Source organism: Antedon mediterranea, chromosome 4, assembly GCF_964355755.1.
Source record: "Antedon mediterranea chromosome 4, ecAntMedi1.1, whole genome shotgun sequence".
NCBI classification, from domain to species: domain Eukaryota; kingdom Metazoa; phylum Echinodermata; class Crinoidea; order Comatulida; family Antedonidae; genus Antedon; species Antedon mediterranea.
In genome coordinates this window covers 27,549,120-27,570,977 of record NC_092673.1, presented here as the reverse complement: position 1 = coordinate 27,570,977, position 21,858 = coordinate 27,549,120, and the positions used below count along the sequence as shown (strand labels likewise).

Here is a 21,858-nt window from a genome sequence, read left to right as displayed (position 1 = left end):
GACTGTACTATTAGTAGTATTTAGCATTGCTTGTACAATATCAGTAGAAATGAATATTATGTTTGTTTTTTTTTATTATTCAATCGAAACCAACAGCGATAATTACCGCCAATAACAGGTTTGATACAAACAAAGCCAGGACTGTTTAAATTACCTTGATTGGTCCTAAAATTGATCAAGGGTTTCTCTCGACCAGTCCCCTTGACCAGAGAAAAGGCATAAGCCAATAATCTGAATAAACTGGGGAAACTTATTTGTCTCGTGTGTAAATTAATAATTAAAGATAGCAAATATACAACAATATATTCGAATTAAACCAATACTAATAAATACAAACCTTTGTTTTTATTTATAGAACTAAACACAAAAATGTTACTTTTTTTGCAGAAAAAATTATTAGTTATAAAGGCGGGTATACCCGCCTTTATAACTAATAATCATGACTAATTAGTCATTTTAAAACTTATATAGGCCTATATATATTTACCTGCGATATCATTAGTTTTCCACACATTACATCGACGAATCATAGTGAAGGTCTGCCACTATCATTCAGTAAGTATTATTTTAAGTTTTTTTTTAGTGCAAGTGCAAGTTATGTCTACACTATTAAATGTTATGTGACAAAAAAAACGTGATGTGCCCATATATGGACATGATGATGTCATATCACTACCATATTTGGGAATATCACTACCATATTTGGTACCCCTTTGCTTGTCAAACTAGTTTGATAGCGTAGACAGAGTTTAACAGTGATCGTGGCTTCAATTCAACAACTTAATATCTTTTCAATCTCGTCTAAATTCCAAAATAATTTTACACACGTTTGGCGTTCTTTGTCGATTTACATTTTCCGTGTTGCGCCGCAATTTTATAGGCCTATATTATACAAAAAAACAATGTAGCAATACGTTACAATGTCCAATCGCACCCTAAACCATCACTAAACAGATAAAAGCACTAATTGTTTTATAGACCTACGAGAATTACCAAAGAGAAATAATCCAGCGTCATTGTACATAGGACATTATATGTCAAGTACCAAAGACAGATTCTGTAATACAGTGTAACATATGTGTCACATGTGGGGCCTGTATTTGTTAGGTGCCTATGATACTGTACAGATACAGTACCAAGAAATGGCTACTCATTGACTGTGCATCACGCTATAAATTATCATAGTATCAACGAGTCAAGAACACACAAGCAATGTTAATACGTATGTTAAACTCTGTGAAAAGTTAACAGAAGCAACGAAATTCTTGTTGAATAATTATTCAATCTTGTCTTTATGCATAAAATCATTCAATCTTTAAAATGACCTCATCATGTAGTGCTCATCTTGTAATGAATTCCATTTCTCCAGCATCTGTTTAAAAAAAATATATTTTACCATCTGTTCTGATCTTCTTCAAATCAGTTGTGATTTAATAATGCCTAATCCTTGGTGCATACTTATTGATAAAGATTACTTTATTTCTAATCATTGGATATTGTATACGCGATGAGTCACATTCACAACCCCACATTGAATTAATGGTTTTATATGTATGATTGTTTTACATAGTGAACAACAACTCGTATACTTATGCGATTCTTCTAACAGTATAAAGGCCCATTTACACTAGGGCGATAACGATCGACGATAAAAAGATAAATATGCATTTTTCATACCTAAAACAAAAGAATTTTTAAAAGTTTTCATCCTAGAACTATAGGATTATAATCTATGCTGCCTTGATGAAAATAATATTTCCACACGTCCAATAAAATGACGTCATGATTAGTAAGAGCAATAATATCGTTACAATACAATGATTTGACTGTTGTTATTGATCATGACGTCATTTGATTGGATTTTCAAAAATATTATTTTTATTAAATACAGCATAATGATTATCCTATAGTTCTATAAAGAAAAATGTTCTAATTTCTTTCGTTTTATCAAACAAAAATCTATGTTTATCTATTTATCGTCGATCGTTATCGCCCTAGTGTAAATGGGCCTTAATGATGTAGTTTTTGAAGACGAATTTGATGATGTGTGGTATCAAATGCATTTGCGAAGTTAAAAAATTTACCTATCTTTTATCGGATTTACATCTACGTGAACAATTTTGAGTAGAACAACTTTCTGCCCCATCATGTCGCACAGAACATTTTTAATTTTACTTCTTTTTAAACTAATTTGACTTGTTATTAGTAATAGTATCATAACTATGTGATTCCTTTTCCATAGGCCTAAATTTCATAACTAATTGATAGTATACATCATGAATGAAAACTCGAAGAAGTGTCCAATTGCTATTGTTGGCATAGGTAAGTTCATTTGTTGTTATTATAGAATAAATAAAAGGTCCATAGAAAAGTTCCACATTTCATTTCCTCCCTGCAAAATCTAAATCAATTTTATGATGAGTGTGGTCTTAATGTCATAAGAACCGTTAGAAAGAGTGCATGTCCATGGAGATAATCACAAAACGATGGCTCTCCCGAACTGTCGTTTATGATTGGTCAACTAACTTGCGCAGCTCCACCCACGTCATTGCGTTGCTTTAGTGATAGGCAAATAAACAAAATACAGTAGATGCAATATTTTAGAATTTTAAAACCTCAGTGAGTATTATTAAATGACTTTATTACTAGGATGTCGAATGCCTGGCGGAGTAACCTCGACAGAAGATTTCTGGCAGGTTCTCTGTAGTGGTAAGGATTGTATCACTGATGTTCCGCCAGAACGTTGGTCAATTGAAAAATTCCATGATGATGACCAGACGAAGCCAGGAAAGATGGTATCACCAAAAAGTGGATTTGTAGATGGAATCGACAAGTTCGATAACACATTCTTCAAAATTTCACCAAAAGAGGCATCATCGATGGATCCCCAGCAGAGAATTTTACTAGAGGTTACCCACGAAGCCTTTGAAGATGCCGGAATCATACCGGATAACCTAGACTCGTGCGGTGTGTTCGTTGGAATTGGGTTAATGGATTACCCAATTCAAACTCTCGATATCCATGCCAATACGGTAAACGCTTACACATTGACGGGCACAGCGCACAGTGTCGCAGCAAACAGGATTTCATACGTGTTCAATCTGAAGGGGCCAAGCTACGCCGTAGATACCGCTTGCGCGTCATCGATAACTGCCATGCACCTTGCGTGTAAATCGCTTAGAGATAACGAATGTAAAGTTGCGGTCCTGGGTGGAGTCAACGCATTGATTCTCCCTGACACTACTGTTGGCTTCAGCGCTCTTGGAGTGCTCTCGCCAGATGGTAAATGTTGTCCCTTCTCTGATACAGCCAAGGGTTACGTTAGAGGCGAAGGTTTTGGGACGTGTATTCTTAAGACATTGGATCAGGCTATGAAAGACAACGATCATATTTATGCGACTATTATGGGAACATCAATAGGATCTAACGGTTACAGTCAGAGTATTACTATGCCATCCATGCCTGATCAGCAGCGAATCATTGAAGAGACGTACAAAACATTTGATGTGAATATGGCTGATGTAAACTATCTTGAAGCACATGGCACAGGAACACCCGTTGGAGATCCCATTGAAGCAGAAGCTATTGGCAAATCCTTTGGACCAAATCGTGATGCACCAATTAAGATCGGATCAGTTAAGAGCAACTTTGGTCACAGTGAATGTGCTGCCGGAGCCGCTGCTACAATAAAGGCAGCACTAATGCTGCATAACGGCTACCTTGTACCGACCATCAACTACAACAAGCCGAATCCCAAGATCAACTTAAAAGATTGGAAATTAGAAGTTCAAACTCAAATGGAGCGTTTGCCAAATGATGAAAAGTCCATTATCGGAGTAAATAGCTTTGGATTCGCGGGCGCTCTTGCGCATGCAATTTTCCAAGAGGCGCCAAAACAAAAACATAATGCTTTGTTAGATCCCGTCGGATGGGAATTTGGTTCAAGCACAAAAGAAGGTAAGCCGCTGTTGATACCCCTCTCGGCCAAGTCGTCTGCTGCCCTTACAGATTTAGCAATTAAGTGGAAAGAGTTTGACAATGAAGAAGATGCTCTTCGTGTAGTGGGATGGCAGGCAACTCACAGGAAGCACCACGAATGTCGAGTGGCAATATCTGCAAGTTCTGGATCGCAGTTTCAAGAAAGACTAGAGCAGTTTATTACTAATGGTAGTGGAGACGGTATCTCAACTGGCACGACATACAACCCAGAACATAAAATATGTTTCGTATTTCCAGGGCAAGGGCAACAGTGGATCAATATGGGAAGGAAATTGTACCAGACCGAACCAATATTTAGAGAGTCCATCAAAAAGTGTGACACGATTTTCCAGAAGATTAGTGGGTGGTCTCTATTAAACGATAAAGGTCTGTTTAATGGTCAGAAAAACTTACTAACTGAAGAAAACTTTAATGACATGGTAATAAGCCAGCCGGCATTATTGTTTCTGCAAGTCGGTCTATTTGACTTGTGGTGCTACTGGGGTGTTAAACCTGATGTGGTTGTTGGACACAGTCTGGGTGAGATCGCTGCCGCATATGCATGTGGTGGCCTGACGCTAACTGAGGCAGTACGAGTTGTCTATCACCGAAGTAAAAACCAATCTATGTTGAAAGGTTGCGGAAGCATGGCGGCTGTCAGGCTTACACTTGATGAAGCTGAAAAAATGTGCAACAAATATGAGAATCTGTACATTGCAGCCGAAAATGCTCCTGGTTCATTAACTTTAGCAGGATCAAAAGAAAGTATCAATAGTATTGACAACGACGTCAATGTCAAATCAAAGAAGCTTAGAGTACAGTGCGCTTTCCATACACCAATAATGGATCCAATGGAAAAACCATTTCGAACATCAATGAAAGGTGCTGTTTCCACACCAGCCGGAGTAAGATCTGTTCCTATGTTTTCAACATTGACAGGTGAAGTGTATGACGGTGATTTTAACACAGACTACTGGTGGAGTAATATACGAAACAGAGTCAAATTCTGCCCGGCCATAGAAGGCGTTCTTCGTAACACCAACGCAAATATCTTCATAGAACTGAGTGCTTCAGTAACACTTGCATCGTCTATCAAACAGATTGGTAAAGGGCAAGGTAAGACTGACCTTATTACATTGTCAACCGGACAGAGAGAACAAAATGACAAAGTGACTAACCTATTCGCACTTGGTCAATTGTACACATGTGGCATAGATATTAACTGGGATAATTTTACCCGTGATGCTGCAATATGGGTTGATATTCCAAAATATCAATGGCAACACAATTCGTTTTGGATTGAGGGCGAAGAGCGCCGCAACAGACGTCTTGGTCAGGATGACCGGACATACAAAGGCCAAAACGGAAACATAACATTCGCGGTATTTCCTTTCTTGGCTGATCATGTAATCCAAGACAACGTTATTTTTCCGGCGGCAGGATATGTAGAGTACGCTTTGCAATCATATTTTGCCGACTATCAAATTCCATCTGTGGCAAATGCGAGCTTTAAGCGAGTATGTACTTGGCCAGACAACACTGATAGCAGTAACAATGCTGTTGGTCTTAATTTGACGTGTGTCAAAAATGGTAGCTACGTTGAAGTCACTTCGAACAACACTGTTTACAGTAGCTGTGAGCTGTTAACTACGAATAACAAAGAAACGAAACCTGTTAAAATTGATAAGGAGAATATATTGAAAAGATGTACCACCAGCGTAACACAAGATGAATTTTACAGTAGAATGAGTTCAGTTGGTCTGAATTACGGAACTGCGTTCCAGGTGATTGAAGAGGTGATGGCTGGAGACGGTGAAGGATTTGCGTACCTGTGCCCTGCTGAAAATAACAATCAACGTATACAGACTACACAGCTAGATGGCTGCTTTCAGCTTCTTCTCAGTGCCATTGGAGAGACAACAACGCTTTATCTCCCAGTTGCAATTGACAAACTTCAGATGTTTGTTCCTAAAATACCACCAGGTCAACAACTAATGGCATATGCTAATGTTACAGAATGCGATAGTAAGCTCTTGGTTGGTGATATCATATTATCGACTAGTGACGGTTGTACATTGGTAAAACTTACGGGTGTTAGATGCCAAAACATCAACGGGACGCGTTCAGATGTCGATTTAGGTGAATGCCTGTATAAGACGATATGGCAAACTTCATCTGCATGTATGGGAAACACGTCTGTAGTTTGTGAGGTGTTCGATGATATTATTCAAAGAAGAATACACACTGATGAAACATACGGCATAGGAAAGGCTGAAAAGTTCGCGCCTTTAATTAGATCAATATGCGCGTCTTACATTCGTCATGGTCTTAAAACGGTCGACAGTTCAACTTACAACGTGCACCCGTTGTATATAGAGCGTCTGAGAGCCATAGCGGCCGATACATCTGTTAAAACAATTCCATTCAAAGATCTTCATAGAAACCTCGATGAGCTCTATAAAGCTGTGCCAGAACTTGAACATGAAATTGGAATGATAAGAAACCTTGGAGATAATTTCACCAGAACTCTTATAGAGCCAGGAAGTGCTGTGAAGCTTCTCTTCAGACCAGAATGTCTCCCGAGCTATTTCATGGATTCACTTACTACAAGATTGTTCTACAAAGCAGGTACAGATATAATTGACAGAGCTGTTCAAAAGGCACTGAAAGAAAAATCAGTAGTGCGTGTTCTGGAGATTGGTGGACGTATGGGTGGTCTTGCACAATACATACTCGAACCTCTAAAGAAGTATGGAGAAGAAAAGCGAGTTGAGTATATATTCACAGATTTGAGTGTCACATTTTTCATGCATGCAGAGAGCGCATTGGAGGAATATCCATTTGTTAAGTATCAGCAACTTGACATAGAAAAGGACCTAGCTAGTCAGGGATTTGTTCCTGGTACGGTAGACTTTATCGTGTGTATGGACACAATTCATTCAGTTGTTGATGTCAATATTGCTCTTGGTAGAATTCGAGATTTACTGACTGATGATGGTTTGTTCTTAATGTACGAGGCGACAAATACACATTATGTAGCTGAACTTGTATTCGGGTCTCTTGAGTTATGCTGGGTCTATCAAGACTTCAGAACCAACACCTGCTGGTTGTCTAAAGAAGGATGGGTACAAGCGCTTGTAAACAACGGCTTTGCTGACGTAGAATCAGAAACAACTACTGGAGAATTTTTCCATAGCATGTTTCTTGGGCGAAAACGTTCTTTAACAGTACATAAAGGCATCAAAACAATTGATCAAAACACAGAATGTCAGCGCTATTTGATTTTCACTGACAGAAAAACAAATGTTGTTGCTGACTGTCTAAGCAAATGTCTTAGTGCAGAAGTTATAATTCAACCATTAACAGATATCAACAAAGGTATTCTCATCAATAATACAGAAACAGACAAAACCGAAGTAATATACTTGTGGAACTCAAATGATAGTAACTGTCATGATCTCTTCAAGCTCTTTCAACAAGTTGATAATTCGTCAGAAGCTTTCCAGAAAATATGGGTTATAACCACTGATTCGAATAATAGATCACAAAACATAGAAGGGAGCAAAGCCATTGGCGTTGTTCGGGCTATCACAAACCAGTTCAATGCTCCAGTTTATTCCATTGACATTGAGAGTAAAAGTTCTTCGCGCGCACAGGCTGAACTTGCTGCAAAATACATCATGTCATATGATCACAAAGAAAGAGAAATCGCTATTCGAGATGGTGCATACTTCTATCCTAGAATAATCCCCACAAACATCAATATGGAAAGCGTATCAACGAATAAGAAGTACTGGCAGTTAACCCAAAGTTCATCTTCGGCGCTAGCTTCTTTAGACGACTTAGGCGTTTCATACCTGAATGAAATGATTCCTGATGATGGAAAAGTACTGGTTAGAATCAAGAGTGCAGCTCTGAACTTCAAAGATGTGATGATGGCACTGGGTATGCTTAATGCGTTGATAAAGACTGAAGAGAAGCAGTTCGGTCTGGAACTAAGTGGCATTGTAGAGAAAGTTGGTAAAGGTGTAGTAAACCTTAAAGAAGGTGATGAAGTTATTGGTTTTGGGGATCATTGTTTCGCTTCTCATTCAATATGTGATGCTCAACTTGTGGTAAAAAAGCCATCCAATTTAACCTGGGATGAGAGTTCAGGTATAGGAATAATATTTTCTACCTCGTATCACAGTTTAATAGAACGTGCTAATCTGCAGCCAGGAGAAACCGTCCTAATACATTCAGCCTGTGGTGGGGTAGGACTAAGTGCAATACAGGTTGCCAGAATGGCCAAGGCTAACATCATATGTACAGCTGGATCTGTTAAGAAACGAGAATACCTTAAAGAAAAATTAGGCATCAGGTATGTATCTGACTCAAGATCAGATGAGTTTTACAATGATATCATGCAGTGGACAAGCGGTCGCGGTGTTGACGTTGTGTTGAACTCGCTAAGTGGAGACCTCTTGGTCAAAGGTATCGAATGCCTTGCTCCTGGGGGAAGGTTCTGTGAGATCGGAAAGCGTGACATTCTACAGAATTCAAATCTCCAGATGCAGATGCTACTTGAGAATAAGACATTTATATCAAGTCAAATTGACATCATGATTGATCTAGACAAACCACGAGCAAGTAAGCTTTTGACTGAAGTGTCAAACAAATTCCAAAATGGAATCTTCAAACCAATCAGATTTGAAGTCTCGTCGATTGAAGAATACCAAGAGGTGTTTGCGAGAACCGCCAAAGGATCTCATATTGGTAAAGTAGTATTCAATATCCCGGATGAGATACAACCTCCCAAAATAAACCCAACAACCAAGCTGTTCAAACAAAACGTAACGTACATCGTCACTGGTGGATTTGGCGGCATTGGACAAGCAATGGCTAGATGGTTGGCGAATAAAGGAGCGAAGCATATCGCTTTAGTTTCTCGCCGTGGTTGTCGAAATTCGTCTGGTAGACGGACCCTAAAATACCTCGAAGCCAAAGGTGTCAATGTATACAAGTACTCATTAGATTTAAGCATAAAGGATAATGTCCTAGCCTTGATGAAGGGATTACAGAGTGAACATGCACCAGAGATTAAAGGTGTGTTTCACTTGGCTGGATTTATTATGGAGGAGACATTCCAGAGCTTGACCAATTCAGAAATTGACAACATTCTGTCATCAAAGGCTGGTAGTGCCCAGCACTTGCACGATGTCACAAAAGACATGAATCTTGAAATATTCTTCTTACTATCGTCTGTGACTACTATGTGTGGCAATTCATCACAGTCTATGTACATAGCAGCAAACAACTTCCTGGATGCTCTTGCTGCAAAAAGAAGAGACGATGGTCTACCAGCACTCAGTGTACAGTTGAGTCCCGTAAGAGGAGCGGGATATTTAGAAGATAAATCCGGTGTTGCACAGGCTCTGAACATGAGAGGTCACCTGTCACTACACGTCGATGAGTTCTTAGAAGGATTGTCGAATCTTCTGCAATCATCTAATCAACCGGCCGCTGTTTATCTTGCAAATCAGGTACGTGGTCATTATTTTAAATAGTATACTACATTGCAAATATCATGTTCAAATTTATTATATTTGGCAAAATATTATTAAGAAAACAGAGAGAAATGGCAAGTGTTCGGAAAGCACTCCTTTTTTTCAAAATGAGAGTAAAAGAAAGAGTAAAAAGTGACATTTCGTTGACCGAATGCTAAACATAATTATAACAACAAAAGACAACGCAATGGATTCTCACTGTGTATCTTTTCCGATAACGCGTTGTATTGCTAGGATGCTAGTATAACCGTATCCGGATATTCACCCCCTGGACATTTACCACCCGGAAAACTACCCCCCGGACAACCACCACCTGGACCACTACCCCCTTAGGACAACTACCCCTTTAGGACAACTACCCCCCGGACAAATACCCCCCGGACAACTACCCCCTTAGGACAACAACCCCCTTAGGACAACTACCCCCCGGACAACTACCCCCCGGACAATTACCCCCTAGGAACAATTACCCCCCGGACAATTACCCCCCGGACAACTACCTCTGACACAATACTCCCCGTAGGACAACTACTTCCTGGAAAATACTCCGAGGGCAAATAATCTTTTAGGACAACTACCTCCGTAGGACAACTAACCCCTGGACAACTACCACCCAGAAAACTATCCCTTTAGAACAACTACATCCCGGACGGACAACTACCACCCAGACCATTCAACAACCTGACTCTGCAACAGCGTATAATAGGAATTAATAACTATATTTTAATTCGTTACTTTGACGAATTACTATTCATTATTGTAAACAAAAGTAAAAGATTGAACATAAATATAGCCTGGTATAAACTGAAGATTGTCACACATGATCATAGGATAGTCGAACGTATTATATAGTACTCCCTGTATTTACTGTAAAAACTGGGTTCGCTAATAATAATAATAATTTTTGCGTCAGGACAATGCTTCGATAACCACTGGTCTTAAAAGAATTAATTTTTGTCTCAAATTTGTCATTTTGTATTTTTGTACACTTGAAGAATAATATCACTTTTGATATTTGACCTCAATGTTCACTCACCGAATAAACGGCGATCTTTAAATAAATTCCCCTCAAATAAACGGTGATCATGTCACTCCCATGAAACATCATATGGAATTAATAATCGGCGTCTATTTCCATTAGATTATACCCCCTCCCATTGAATAAACAACTTTCTTCCAATAAATGTCCACCTAAAAACCACCTAAACAATAAACAGCCCAGGCCGTTTTGTCAATAAATACGGTACTTTAAATCTAGCACATCTAGGGTCTAGCGTGCTGTTAAACAGAATAATCGGTTAAAAACGGGTGTTTCGAAACTAGAGACCCGAGACCAGAGACCCGAGACCCAATACGAAAAGGGAGACCTAAATATACGAAAAGAGAGACCCACGTACGAAAAGGGAGACCCCACTATACGAAAAGAGAGACCCTAATATACGAAAAGGGAGACCTAAATATACGAAAAGGGAGACCCAAATATACGAAAAGGGAGACCCCACTATACGAAAAGAGAGACCACACTATACGAAAAGGGAGACCCTAATATACGAAAAGGGAGACCCAATATAGGTCTCCCTTTTCGTATTGGGTCTCGTGTCAGGTCTCGGGTCTCTAGTTTCGAAACACCCGTTAAAAACAGATGATTTAATTTTTACAGAAACCGTTTGTCTACTTTTGGATTGGGGGGGGGGTAGTTGACCGGGGGGTAGTTGACCGGGGGGTAGTTATCCGAGGGGTAGTTATCCTAAGGGGGTAGTTGTCCGGGGGGTAGTTGTCCGGGGGGTTGTTGTCCTAAGGGGGTAGTTGTCCTAAGGGGGTAGTTGTCCTAAGGGGGTAGTTGTCCTAAGGGGGTAGTTGTCCGGGTGGTAAATATCCGGGGGGTAACTGTCTAGGGGGTAGGTGTCCTAGAACCTAGTATAACGCGTGTATCAGCAACTTAAATATGATACAACGCACTGTATCTTGGAACTTTAGTTGATATTGTCTACCATTTTTCTTTTCAGGACTGGAATGTGATGCAAATGTTTGTATACCCTGAAAGCATGAAATTCGTACATCTGGCAACGGGCCAACAGGTCGCTAAAACCGATTGCTCTCTAAGCCTAGAAGACATCGAAAAGAACGTTAAACAAAAGATGGGTAAATTGCTCTGTGTTGAGCCTGAAACCATTGACGTCAACCAACCAATGATCAACTACGGTGTCGATTCGCTGATGGCAGTCGAAATGGTGACGTGGGCTAGTAAAGAGCTTAACGTTGTCGTGTCACAGTTGGATATCCTTGGTGGCATTACAACGAAGCTTTTGCTGGAAAAGGCATTGAATAAGGAAGCTGTGTTGCCATTGAAATTGAGTGAAACCTAAATTTGAATTCCGTAAATTTACTCATAAATCAATGTTAAAATAAGATAAGAACGAATCTTGTTATCTATTTTTCAAATTTTTGCGCCGTAGGATTCATATAATGGGTAGGCAATAGAGACGTTCTTTTGGAAATGCGTGAAAGTCATTGCATATTGTCTTAAATCTGGAACTTCCCGATTAACGGCTAGTTGTTGTATTTACAGAATTCATATTGGTAAATATGAGCAATTTAAAAGATCACCTGTTGTTAACTATTGCTAATATTTAAATAAAGGTTAAAAATTCGGAATAATTGCAATAAATAATTGAGATTGAATATTACACTATATAAAAGAGTTATTAAAAAAAGATAAAGAATTAAGATAAAAAAGTTACACAAAAACATTTTTTTAAATTAGGCCTAATTTTGATATAGAAATTAATAACAATTTGATTTAAAAAAAAGTTAGTTAGAATATTTTATAGAATGTATACAATTGAGATGGGAACATTCCAATGGTGGAAATCTCCCAAGATGAATGTCTTTGTTCTTTCAGTCTTAAGCTTTGGTAAAGTAAATATACCAGTCATATTATACAGGAGCACGGGTTAGAAGGTAGTAACAAAATAGTTAAATAGTATAGATTTTGTTTGTTTCCCTATTGCTGTGTGTCTTCACTGTGCGACAAGCATTTGGCTTTTTTTCATTTGAATGAATAAAGTATACCTTAATAATTATGATTATCGGTTTACAAAGAGTTTCAGAAATTAGGCCACAATGTTCTTCCAAATATCAAAAAAATTACACAGTGATAGTAGTAAACAATTTCATAATCAACAATGATAAATACGTGATTACAATAAAAGGTTTTAATAGTAAATCACCATAATATGCGGGCATACAAATAGTTGAAAAGGAATGTATGAAAAGTAAATTTAAATAGTTTAGGACTAAGTAGAAGAAATGTTACTATTTTAATTATTAAGATTATATTTTTAATGGGATATCTATTTATGTACATTATAAGCAAGTTTAAGCAAGCAAATTTATTAAAGTTTGGGATTCTTTAACACAATACATTTTTAATTTTACCGCACTACAATATTGTAATTGCTGTTCATTAAGTGAGAGTCAATAAATTAATAATTTAGTTATAACGTGAGTATATTGCATTAATTGTCTCAACTTAGTTCACAAAGTAATTACGCCATAAATCATAAGCGGCAGTTCAGACGATCCACCACGTCGTGATTGCTCAAATTGTTTGGACCGCTTACGTCCTAATTGCGTTTTGTGTCCGTGGGAACCAAGCTTAAAAGCCTACGTGTCCCAGGGTATTCAACCAGTGTTTACCCGAGGTCGTGATAAAAATATCTGACTAGACTTTGAGTAATATTGATTACACAGCATTTATAGCAAGGCAGTATGTCGATCCTAAAGCAGGCCTTAGTCGTAGCTGTTACTGCCATAGCTGTCTTGTATCTACCAGGACTATGGAAGGAGAAGTTGCCAGTTATATTTGACGGTCGAGTGGAACCAGGCTTCGAAAGAGTATTTGAAGCATTCAAGTGAGTACTGTATTCATGTATAGATATGCTATAGTGTTGAAATATACACAGCGTTATAATGCAGCCTACAGTAGCAATATACAATACAATAAAGGTCAACTACTATAATCCTATTGAAAACAGCTCCTATACACTAATATACTGAGCGTATTATCTACATACAGGATATGGTTTAAATAAGGTATACTTCGCGCGCGTGTAAAGCTCTGTCTACTACAATCATGTCATATCACTACCATATTTGGGTATCACTACCATTATTTGGACACATACATTTTTTTTTTGTCAAACTGAATAGTGTAGACAGAGCTTTGGAGCAAAAAACACAGATATTCAATGTCAAAAAACTTTATTTAGGCCTACAGCAAAATGATGACAGTCATGAATATCATAGATGGCATAAGCTTATACAATATGAGCCTATTGTTTATTTGGTAGTAAGCCTTACACATTTTGTTTAGAGAGCATTACAGAAATGGCATAGAACCGTCTGATGGTGGCTCAGCTTTTGCGGCGTACCATAAAGGTAAAAAGGTGGTTGACATCTGGGGTGGCTATGCTGACAAGGAGGCCCATCGACCATGGAAACCAGACATACTCCATAACATTTACTCGAGCGGTAAGGGTGTGGCAGCTATAGCCGTCGCCATGTTAGTCGATCGAGGTCTGCTAAAGTACAGTGATAAGGTTGTAAAGTACTGGCCGGAGTTTGGTAAGCATGGCAAACAAGATGTGACTGTTGAAACGCTGCTCAGCCATCAGGTACGTAGGCACGACCGATACCTGGATCTACCTGGTTCCAATACTCTCGGCACTGCCGCCAAGTTGAATTGTGCCCCCTCTCAATGATTATTATACAGGCAAATCTATTCCTACAATCCTACATTCCTGCATTGACCACCCGAAGTAAACCAGCCATAGACTTTAAGTAAAAATGGCTAGCTGCCTATTACTAATGGTATATCTGACATTAATGAGTAACTGCCTAGAGTAGATATACATAAAAACGTTATCAATATTCATAAGATAATGTTTTCTTCTTTTAATTGATGACGTAGGCCGGCATTCCTTTTCCAAATGAATCGCTTTCTTGGGATTTGTTTCGAGATCATGATCGCCTGGCTGATGTTCTGGCAGACTCTGTGCCACAATGGGAGATAGGTACTGGACATGGCTACCACGCTTTGACGATGGCCTCTTTCTGTGGCGTTCTTTTAAGGAAAGTTGACCCGAAACATAGAACTCTTGGACAGTTTGTTCACGATGAATTGGAAGTACCATTTGGTAATTATCTCTTTTCTCGACAAAATAAACGTCTCTAAAAATCCTCATTCTCATTTCAACAAACCATTATAACAACCCGGCAGTTGTACATATACTGTACTCACTGTCTTAATATATTGTTTTACCCTCATGACGCATGAAATATTTTCTGCAGTGTGGACAGGGTTTTGGTAGCACGTGCGCTGGTAAACAGGATATCAAAATATTGTTTGTTTTAAAAAATAACAGTAAACATTTTTATATTTTAAGGAATTGACATCCATTTTGGACTTCGCAAAGAGCTATTTTATAGAGCGACACGGATGGAGGAAGACAAATACACTACCAGTCAAATGTTATCTGTAATAATTAATAATCCATTGATGCGCTCCTACATTTTTAAATCATTGTTTGGCGGAAGCGATACATTATATGACAAAATGCTTAAGAATACGGAACAACTGTTGATGAATGTAAGTTTGAGTGAGTGCCTATACATGAGCGAGTGGAGCGGGAGGTATATTGACATTAGCGTTGGTGGGTGACATGACACGAGCGGTGGGTAAACTCATAAACTCAAAACGAGCGGTGGTAACTCGATACAGGCTATGAGTAAACTCGACACAAGCGGTCTCGACACCGGATATTATTATGTCTTCCCGGGCGTGTCATACATGCGAATCATGCATTTCCTATGGATACCGTTTCCTAACTTTTCCTGAGTTACTAAACATAAGTTTTGATATGAAAATATCTGATGAAACTTTTTATATAATTTCAGCCATACAAATTAAATGATCCCGAGAACAGAATTGTTGAAGTTCCGTCAGCGTTTGGTGTTGGCACAGCCGAGGCCCTAGCTAAACTATACAGCATCTTGGTCAACGGAGGGGAATTGAACGGGAAGAGGATTATGTCCGAGAAAGCAGTTAAACAGTTGAATACAGTCGTTACTAAGGGCATGGACAAAGTTGTTATGATAGATGTTGAGTTGGGACATGGTGTGATTATCAGTAAAACTCCGGTAAATCAAACTGCACTTTGAAGAATATTCGTATATCTAGCAATAGGCCTATAGTATATAATAGTAATATACTAAATACTTGGCATTGAGTATATTTATATAAGGCTTTATATTGGTTTAAATAATTTAAAAAAATGAATGTTGATTACAATATATATTTGAAATAACATGATTTGGTTTCAATTTCACAGATTGGTAAAGCGTTTGGACACAGCGGAGTAGGTGGCCAAGAAGGCTTCGGAAATCTCGAATTAAAACTAGGTTACGGATATGTGACGAATACACCGACCATTAGCCTTACGGAAGACGGCGAACGATATCTATTGCTACGCGACATACTTTACGACTGTGTCAGAAAATTGGGAGAAAAATAGGAGTAAACATAATCATATTCCACGGTCTCTTTTATCTACTGTGTGTTCAACCATGGACCTATACATCTAATTTATAGGTCCATGGTTGAACCAAACATCTTTCCACTGGTGCAAAATGCTACTAGTACTATGACGTCATAATGTGTAAATTCTGCGCCGAATGTCTTCTTCTCCACTTTAATGACATTAAATGTATTTAATAATTGTTTTCGATAATCGTTTTTAAAAGATCAAGGTATAAAAAACTGTTTGCAATAAAATATTCAATTGGCATTTACTTTTATTTTATGTATTCATGGAGATACCTTTATGCTGTATTTCAAATTCTGCATTAAAATATTCAACAACAAAAATTAACATAGTTCAATATATCTTTAAAGGAGAGTCAATACATTAATACAGTCGTTATAACATGACTGAATTATTTGAAAGAACCCGTCTGTGTAAACCCTTAAGGTAAACACACAGTACAACAGGTCAAGTAAAAATAAACCTTAGGCCTAATCATTGTTTAAACAAGTAATAGTTTAAATATAATATCATCGCCACGTTGAATAACATAATTGCACAACTTGTTAAACATTGCACACAGCATTTATAGCAAGGCAGTATGTCGATCTTAAAGCAGGCCTTACTCGTAGCTGTTACTGCCATAGTTGTCTTGTATCTACCAGGACTATGGAAGGAGAAGTTGCCAGTTATATTTGACGGCCGAGTGGAACCAGGCTTCGAAAGAGTTTTTGAAGCATTCAGGTGAGTAGGCCTATACTCTCGATATTATTCGGGTTGTTTGGGTTACGTTTCTGTATATATAACAGCGTTAGTACGCCTTATCAGTCCGAAACATAATACAATCAATATAGATCATTTGAAATCCGATAGCTCCTATACAAAACAGTTTAGCCCAGTACTTTAATTTGCAATTTTTCCAGGACAGAACAATATTGCGTTTATATTGCCATTCATACATTGATTAACATGCCCACCATTATTATAGCCTAGAAATTGCTGGTAGCGTACTATCCAGTAATATTCAAAGTATAACAAATAATTTTGCAGGGAACATTACTCAAATGGCATAGAACCGTCTGATGGTGGATCAGCTTTTGCGGCGTACCATAAAGGTAAGAAGGTGGTCGACATCTGGGGTGGCTATGCTGACAAGGAGGCCCATCGACCATGGAAACCAGACACACTCCCTAACATTTACTCGAGCGGTAAGGGTGTGGCAGCTATAGCCGTCGCCATGTTAGTCGATCGAGGTCTACTAAAGTACAGTGATAAGGTTGTAAAGTACTGGCCGGAGTTTGGTAAGCATGGAAAACAAGATGTGACTGTTGAGATGCTCATCAGCCATCAGGTACGTATGTTCAACGATATCTCTTCTGAATTTGACAGATTTTTGACAACCTCCCAACCTGGCTGGTTCCAGCGCCAGTCCGGGTTAAAATGGTGTCCTCGAACTACAATTACTGGGTTTATACGGTATATGTTATATCTATAATGCCAAGTTTAATGACACATGTGGTCCTAATTCTTTTCGTAACATACGGAATTCCTGTTACGATATCATGATTCACAACACGAATCCAAATTTCTGCAACAGTAATACTAATAGGGTCTCAAATACACTGATGTACATAGAATGTTGTATAAGACGTTTCCTTTTATTAATGGCATATAGGCAGGGATTCCATTTCCAAATGAAACGCTTTCTTGGGATTTGTTTCGAGATCACGATCGTCTGGCTGATGTTCTGGCAGACTCTGTGCCACAATGGGAGATAGGTACTGGACATGGCTACCACGCTATAACTATGGCGTCCTTCTGTGGCGTTCTTTTAAGGAAAGTTGACCCGAAACATAGAACTCTTGGTCAGTTTGTTCATGATGAATTGGAGGTACCATTTGGTGAGTATCTTTTCAGCCAAGTTTAATTTCTTTCAAACTTGAATTGTCCTGCCTTTATTATGCTGTTACCTTTGAATGTGCAGCATATATAGTAGTGAACAAATGTCTTTTTATTTTAAGGAATTGACATCCATTTTGGACTTCGCAAAGAGCTATTTTACAGAGCAGCGCGAATGGAGGAAACCAAATACACTGCCAGACAAATGTTGACAGTAATCAGTACTCCATTGATGCGATCGACCATATTAGGGTCGATTTTTCGTGGAGAAGACACTTTGTGGAATAAGATTATGAAGAATATGGGACCAATGATGTCAAATGTAAGTTTGGGGAATTTTGACAGCTGAGTGTCAGCTGGGGAGAGGGGAGAGAGAGGCAGACAGGGTGAAGTACGGGGTAGGGAGATAACTTAAAGTAGTATTAAACTATCAGGTTATACATTTCAGGCATACGCACTAAACGATCCCGAGAACAGAATTGTTGAAGTTCCGTCTGCGTTTGGTGTTGCTACGGCGGAGGGTCTAGCTAAATTATATGGCATCTTGGCAAACGGAGGGGAATTGAACGGGAAGAGGATCATGTCCGAGAAATCAGTGAAACAATTGAATACAGTCGTTACGAAGGGCATGGACAAAGTAATCATGGTAGATGTGGAGTGGGGACCTGGCGTGGCTATAAGCAAAATTCCGGTAAATGTGTTTGAAACCTTCTCGTCAGTGAAAATAAAGCAACACTTATTATATTTACTTGTTCGCATTTGGACGCATGACAACGCAAAGGACGTACGCTAAACGCAATTAAATTGACCAATCACGACGTGATGGATACGAAACGAAACGAAACGAAAGATCAAATGCGTCATGATTGGTTTAATTACTCGATCCATTTCGTGATCGGTCATAATAATTGCAGCACGCTTACCGTACTTTCGTTTTGTCATGCGACCTAGTGGGAACCAAGCTTAAAGCGTGGTTCACACTAGAGACGCAGCGCACTGAGTTGACCAATGACATGCCACAATTCAAATAATAATCGTTTTTGATTGGTCACACCACCTTGCATTACCTCTCTAGTGGGATCCAAGCTTAAAGGGGACGCCTCTGATATTACTCACAGTATCTCCGACAATACGAGCGGCTTCATCCGCATTTGCGTCGGGTGGAACATAAATCAGGATCACATGGATTTGATTAAACTCCCTAGAAAGGTAGTACGGTCTAAGCGATATGCATAAAAGCTCGATATTTCTCTCACAGATTGATTTTTTTACAGTAATATTTGTGCACCAATTTCTGTTTATATATAAACCTAGACCTCCTCCGCATTTCTTGCCACATAGCTCTGGGATCCGATCATTTCTTGTACATAAAATATAGTGTTTTTAAATATTATAATTAATTATTTTTATTTGAAACGTTTTATATACTTTTGTACTATAATTGTGAAAACCACTCAAAATATTTTCCTATGTGGACGAAATAAAGCTGAATCTTGAATCTTGAATCTTAAACAATATACAGGTCACACAAGCTGTTACTAAGAACGGAAACCATATGAAGACAAAAACATCACAATATATATACTTTTGGATAATTGCGTTATTGAAATAACATTGCTTTGGTTTTCATTTCACTAAAGATTGGTAAAGCTTTTGGACACAGCGGGGCAGGTGGCCAGGAAGCCTTTGGAAATCCCGAATTAAAGTTAGGCTACGGATTTGTGACGAATACACCAACCATCAGCCTTCTGGAGACAGGCGAACGATATCTATTGCTACGCGATATTCTTTACGACTGCGTCCTTAAATTGGGAGAAAAATAGGTCTAACCATTCGAATGAGCGAATCACCAAAATGTGTCTTAATTTTTACTGGGCTAGCCTACAACAAAACTAAACTGGTATCAGGCAAAATACGCCAAAATGATTTAGTTTAGCTTTTTTTTCCTATTTTTATAATCGTTGTTTAATATCTTCACGATAATTATTCAATAAAACATCAAGATGTAACTGTTTTTCAATCAATTTAAATTCTAACTTTGTAATTCAATGTACGCCAAAACTAGGCCTACCTGAAAACACAGACTGATTCGTAAAGTTGATTATCGCCGCTAGGCGGCGACAACTTAAATTACGTACAGCAACATTCTCTTGTCAATCGGTGTTATATTACGAATTGGTTTTAATTTATTTTAACTTAATAATTTTTTTGTAATTCAAATGAGTTGGTTTGAATTCTGATATCAATACTGACTAAAAATAAATACTTTTAACATACATTTTGTCTTTAAATTTATTTCTTCTCAAACTTGCTGGTTTATAAAATAGCCGCATGATCTGCCCTATAAAAGAGATTTCAAAAAGTAATGATTCATTTGCTCCATAATTAATCTTAATTAAGAAACTGCAAAAAATATATAATACAAAAGTGAACACACATTTAAGGTCACGTATTTTTACTGAAAGTTTTCTAAACCATACTTCCGATTTGCTACGACCAATGGTCTCACATCGGTTTGTTATCCCAACATTCCCGCATGCGCAAAATGAAGTAACACAATTGTTCAATGAGTCGTCACAAACGAAATGTAAAGCTCTGTCTACACTATCAAACTTTATGTGACAAAAAAAATGTGATGTGCCCAAATATGGACATAATAACATGTTATGGAGGTTTACATCAGTGGTAACCTGGTCATGTAATGTATCATTACATTCAGTATATATTATGTTAGTTCCAATAGTAGTACCATATCAGCATCATTGACTTTAGTTGCATCAGTACATTCTAAGTCATTGCACACCCCATTTTCGCTGAGATATGTTTTGGCTTTTTCGACACTAAAAAATGATTGGAATAAAGCTCCGTGATGGCATTCCAGCCAGGATAAATAGATGCCTGGTTGTTTCCCGACAGCAACGGCATAAACCTTTTTCTTTTTAATTGCTATAAGTTGCGTTGCTGTTGTTGCATTAGCCATTTCGCTATGCAGTGGTATTTGTACGTTTTCAATAGACAGAAGACAATAGATAGTACTGTTGCCTAGCACAACGACTCCTCGCACTGGTTGGCCGATTAGAAGGCAGAAAAGACGCGGTACTATCGTTTAAGGTCCCAGCAATGAAATAGGAAAAACTAACCCTGTATGGATCGTATGGTACAACTTTTTTTCTATTCGTGGGCCTAGGAATTGAAGGTCTAAATCACTTGGATCTAACAATGGTTTCTATAGTAAAAAGTGTCACTTTCCTTTTATATGAGTTCCTTGTTTATCACTAAGAGTCAAACTCCAAATAAAAGTCTAAATATTGTCAAATAACATAAATCATAGTCACAGGAGACAGGTTATTGTCAACACTGTTTTTGTTAAACTAGTTTGATAGTGAAGACAAAGCTTTAAATTAATAATATTATGTTCAAGAAATGGTTACTAGTATACTATAATTACATTAAACTCTTTTCCACGCATTTTCTATTGAACAGTTTAGCTCTCATCACATTTTTATTTTTAAACCGTTACATTTAAAATAATTTCCACTCGTTCAATTGATTTAGGTCATCATTACATTGCTGTACATTTGGTATTCATATTATTATATCGTATCCAATGTAGGCACTCGGTTACCTTTTGGTGGGTGGAAAGTGTCTGTTTACCTATACGTAAAATGACTCACGAGTTGTTGGTGGTGCGCAAATAGAGGGCCAAAGTTGCATCATGTATATTTTGACATAACGCCACACCTAAAGATTGGTTCCCACTAGAAAGTAACGCAAGGACGTAAACGTAACGCAAGCGTGTTGACCAATGACAAGTGACAGTTCGAATAATCCATCGCTTGTGATTGATCAAT

General features: G+C 38.2%; 3 protein-coding genes across 3 annotated transcripts; all 3 read left to right on the top strand.

Annotated features, from left to right (window-relative positions):
- Positions 1-2,276: 2,276 nt before the first annotated feature.
- On the top strand, positions 2,277-12,981 carry LOC140047748 (probable polyketide synthase 1). Its single transcript, XM_072092783.1, has 3 exons — positions 2,277-2,322; positions 2,650-9,500; positions 11,531-12,981. The coding sequence occupies exons 1-3, from the start codon at positions 2,277-2,279 to the stop codon at positions 11,888-11,890; spliced, it is 7,257 nt and encodes a 2,418-aa protein (XP_071948884.1). The 3' UTR covers positions 11,891-12,981.
- Positions 12,982-13,123: 142 nt separating this feature from the next.
- On the top strand, positions 13,124-16,363 carry LOC140046214 (beta-lactamase domain-containing protein 2-like). The gene is made up of 6 exons (XM_072090779.1): positions 13,124-13,438; positions 13,900-14,200; positions 14,497-14,722; positions 14,972-15,174; positions 15,483-15,725; positions 15,917-16,363. Exons 1-6 carry the CDS (start codon positions 13,296-13,298, stop codon positions 16,097-16,099), a joined length of 1,299 nt encoding a protein of 432 aa, XP_071946880.1. The 5' UTR covers positions 13,124-13,295; the 3' UTR covers positions 16,100-16,363.
- A 215-nt stretch (positions 16,364-16,578) lies between these two features.
- Positions 16,579-20,315, top strand: LOC140047103 (beta-lactamase domain-containing protein 2-like). The gene is made up of 6 exons (XM_072091922.1): positions 16,579-16,852; positions 17,159-17,459; positions 17,784-18,009; positions 18,130-18,329; positions 18,456-18,698; positions 19,648-20,315. Exons 1-6 carry the CDS (start codon positions 16,710-16,712, stop codon positions 19,828-19,830), a joined length of 1,296 nt encoding a protein of 431 aa, XP_071948023.1. The 5' UTR covers positions 16,579-16,709; the 3' UTR covers positions 19,831-20,315.
- Positions 20,316-21,858: the final 1,543 nt, after the last annotated feature.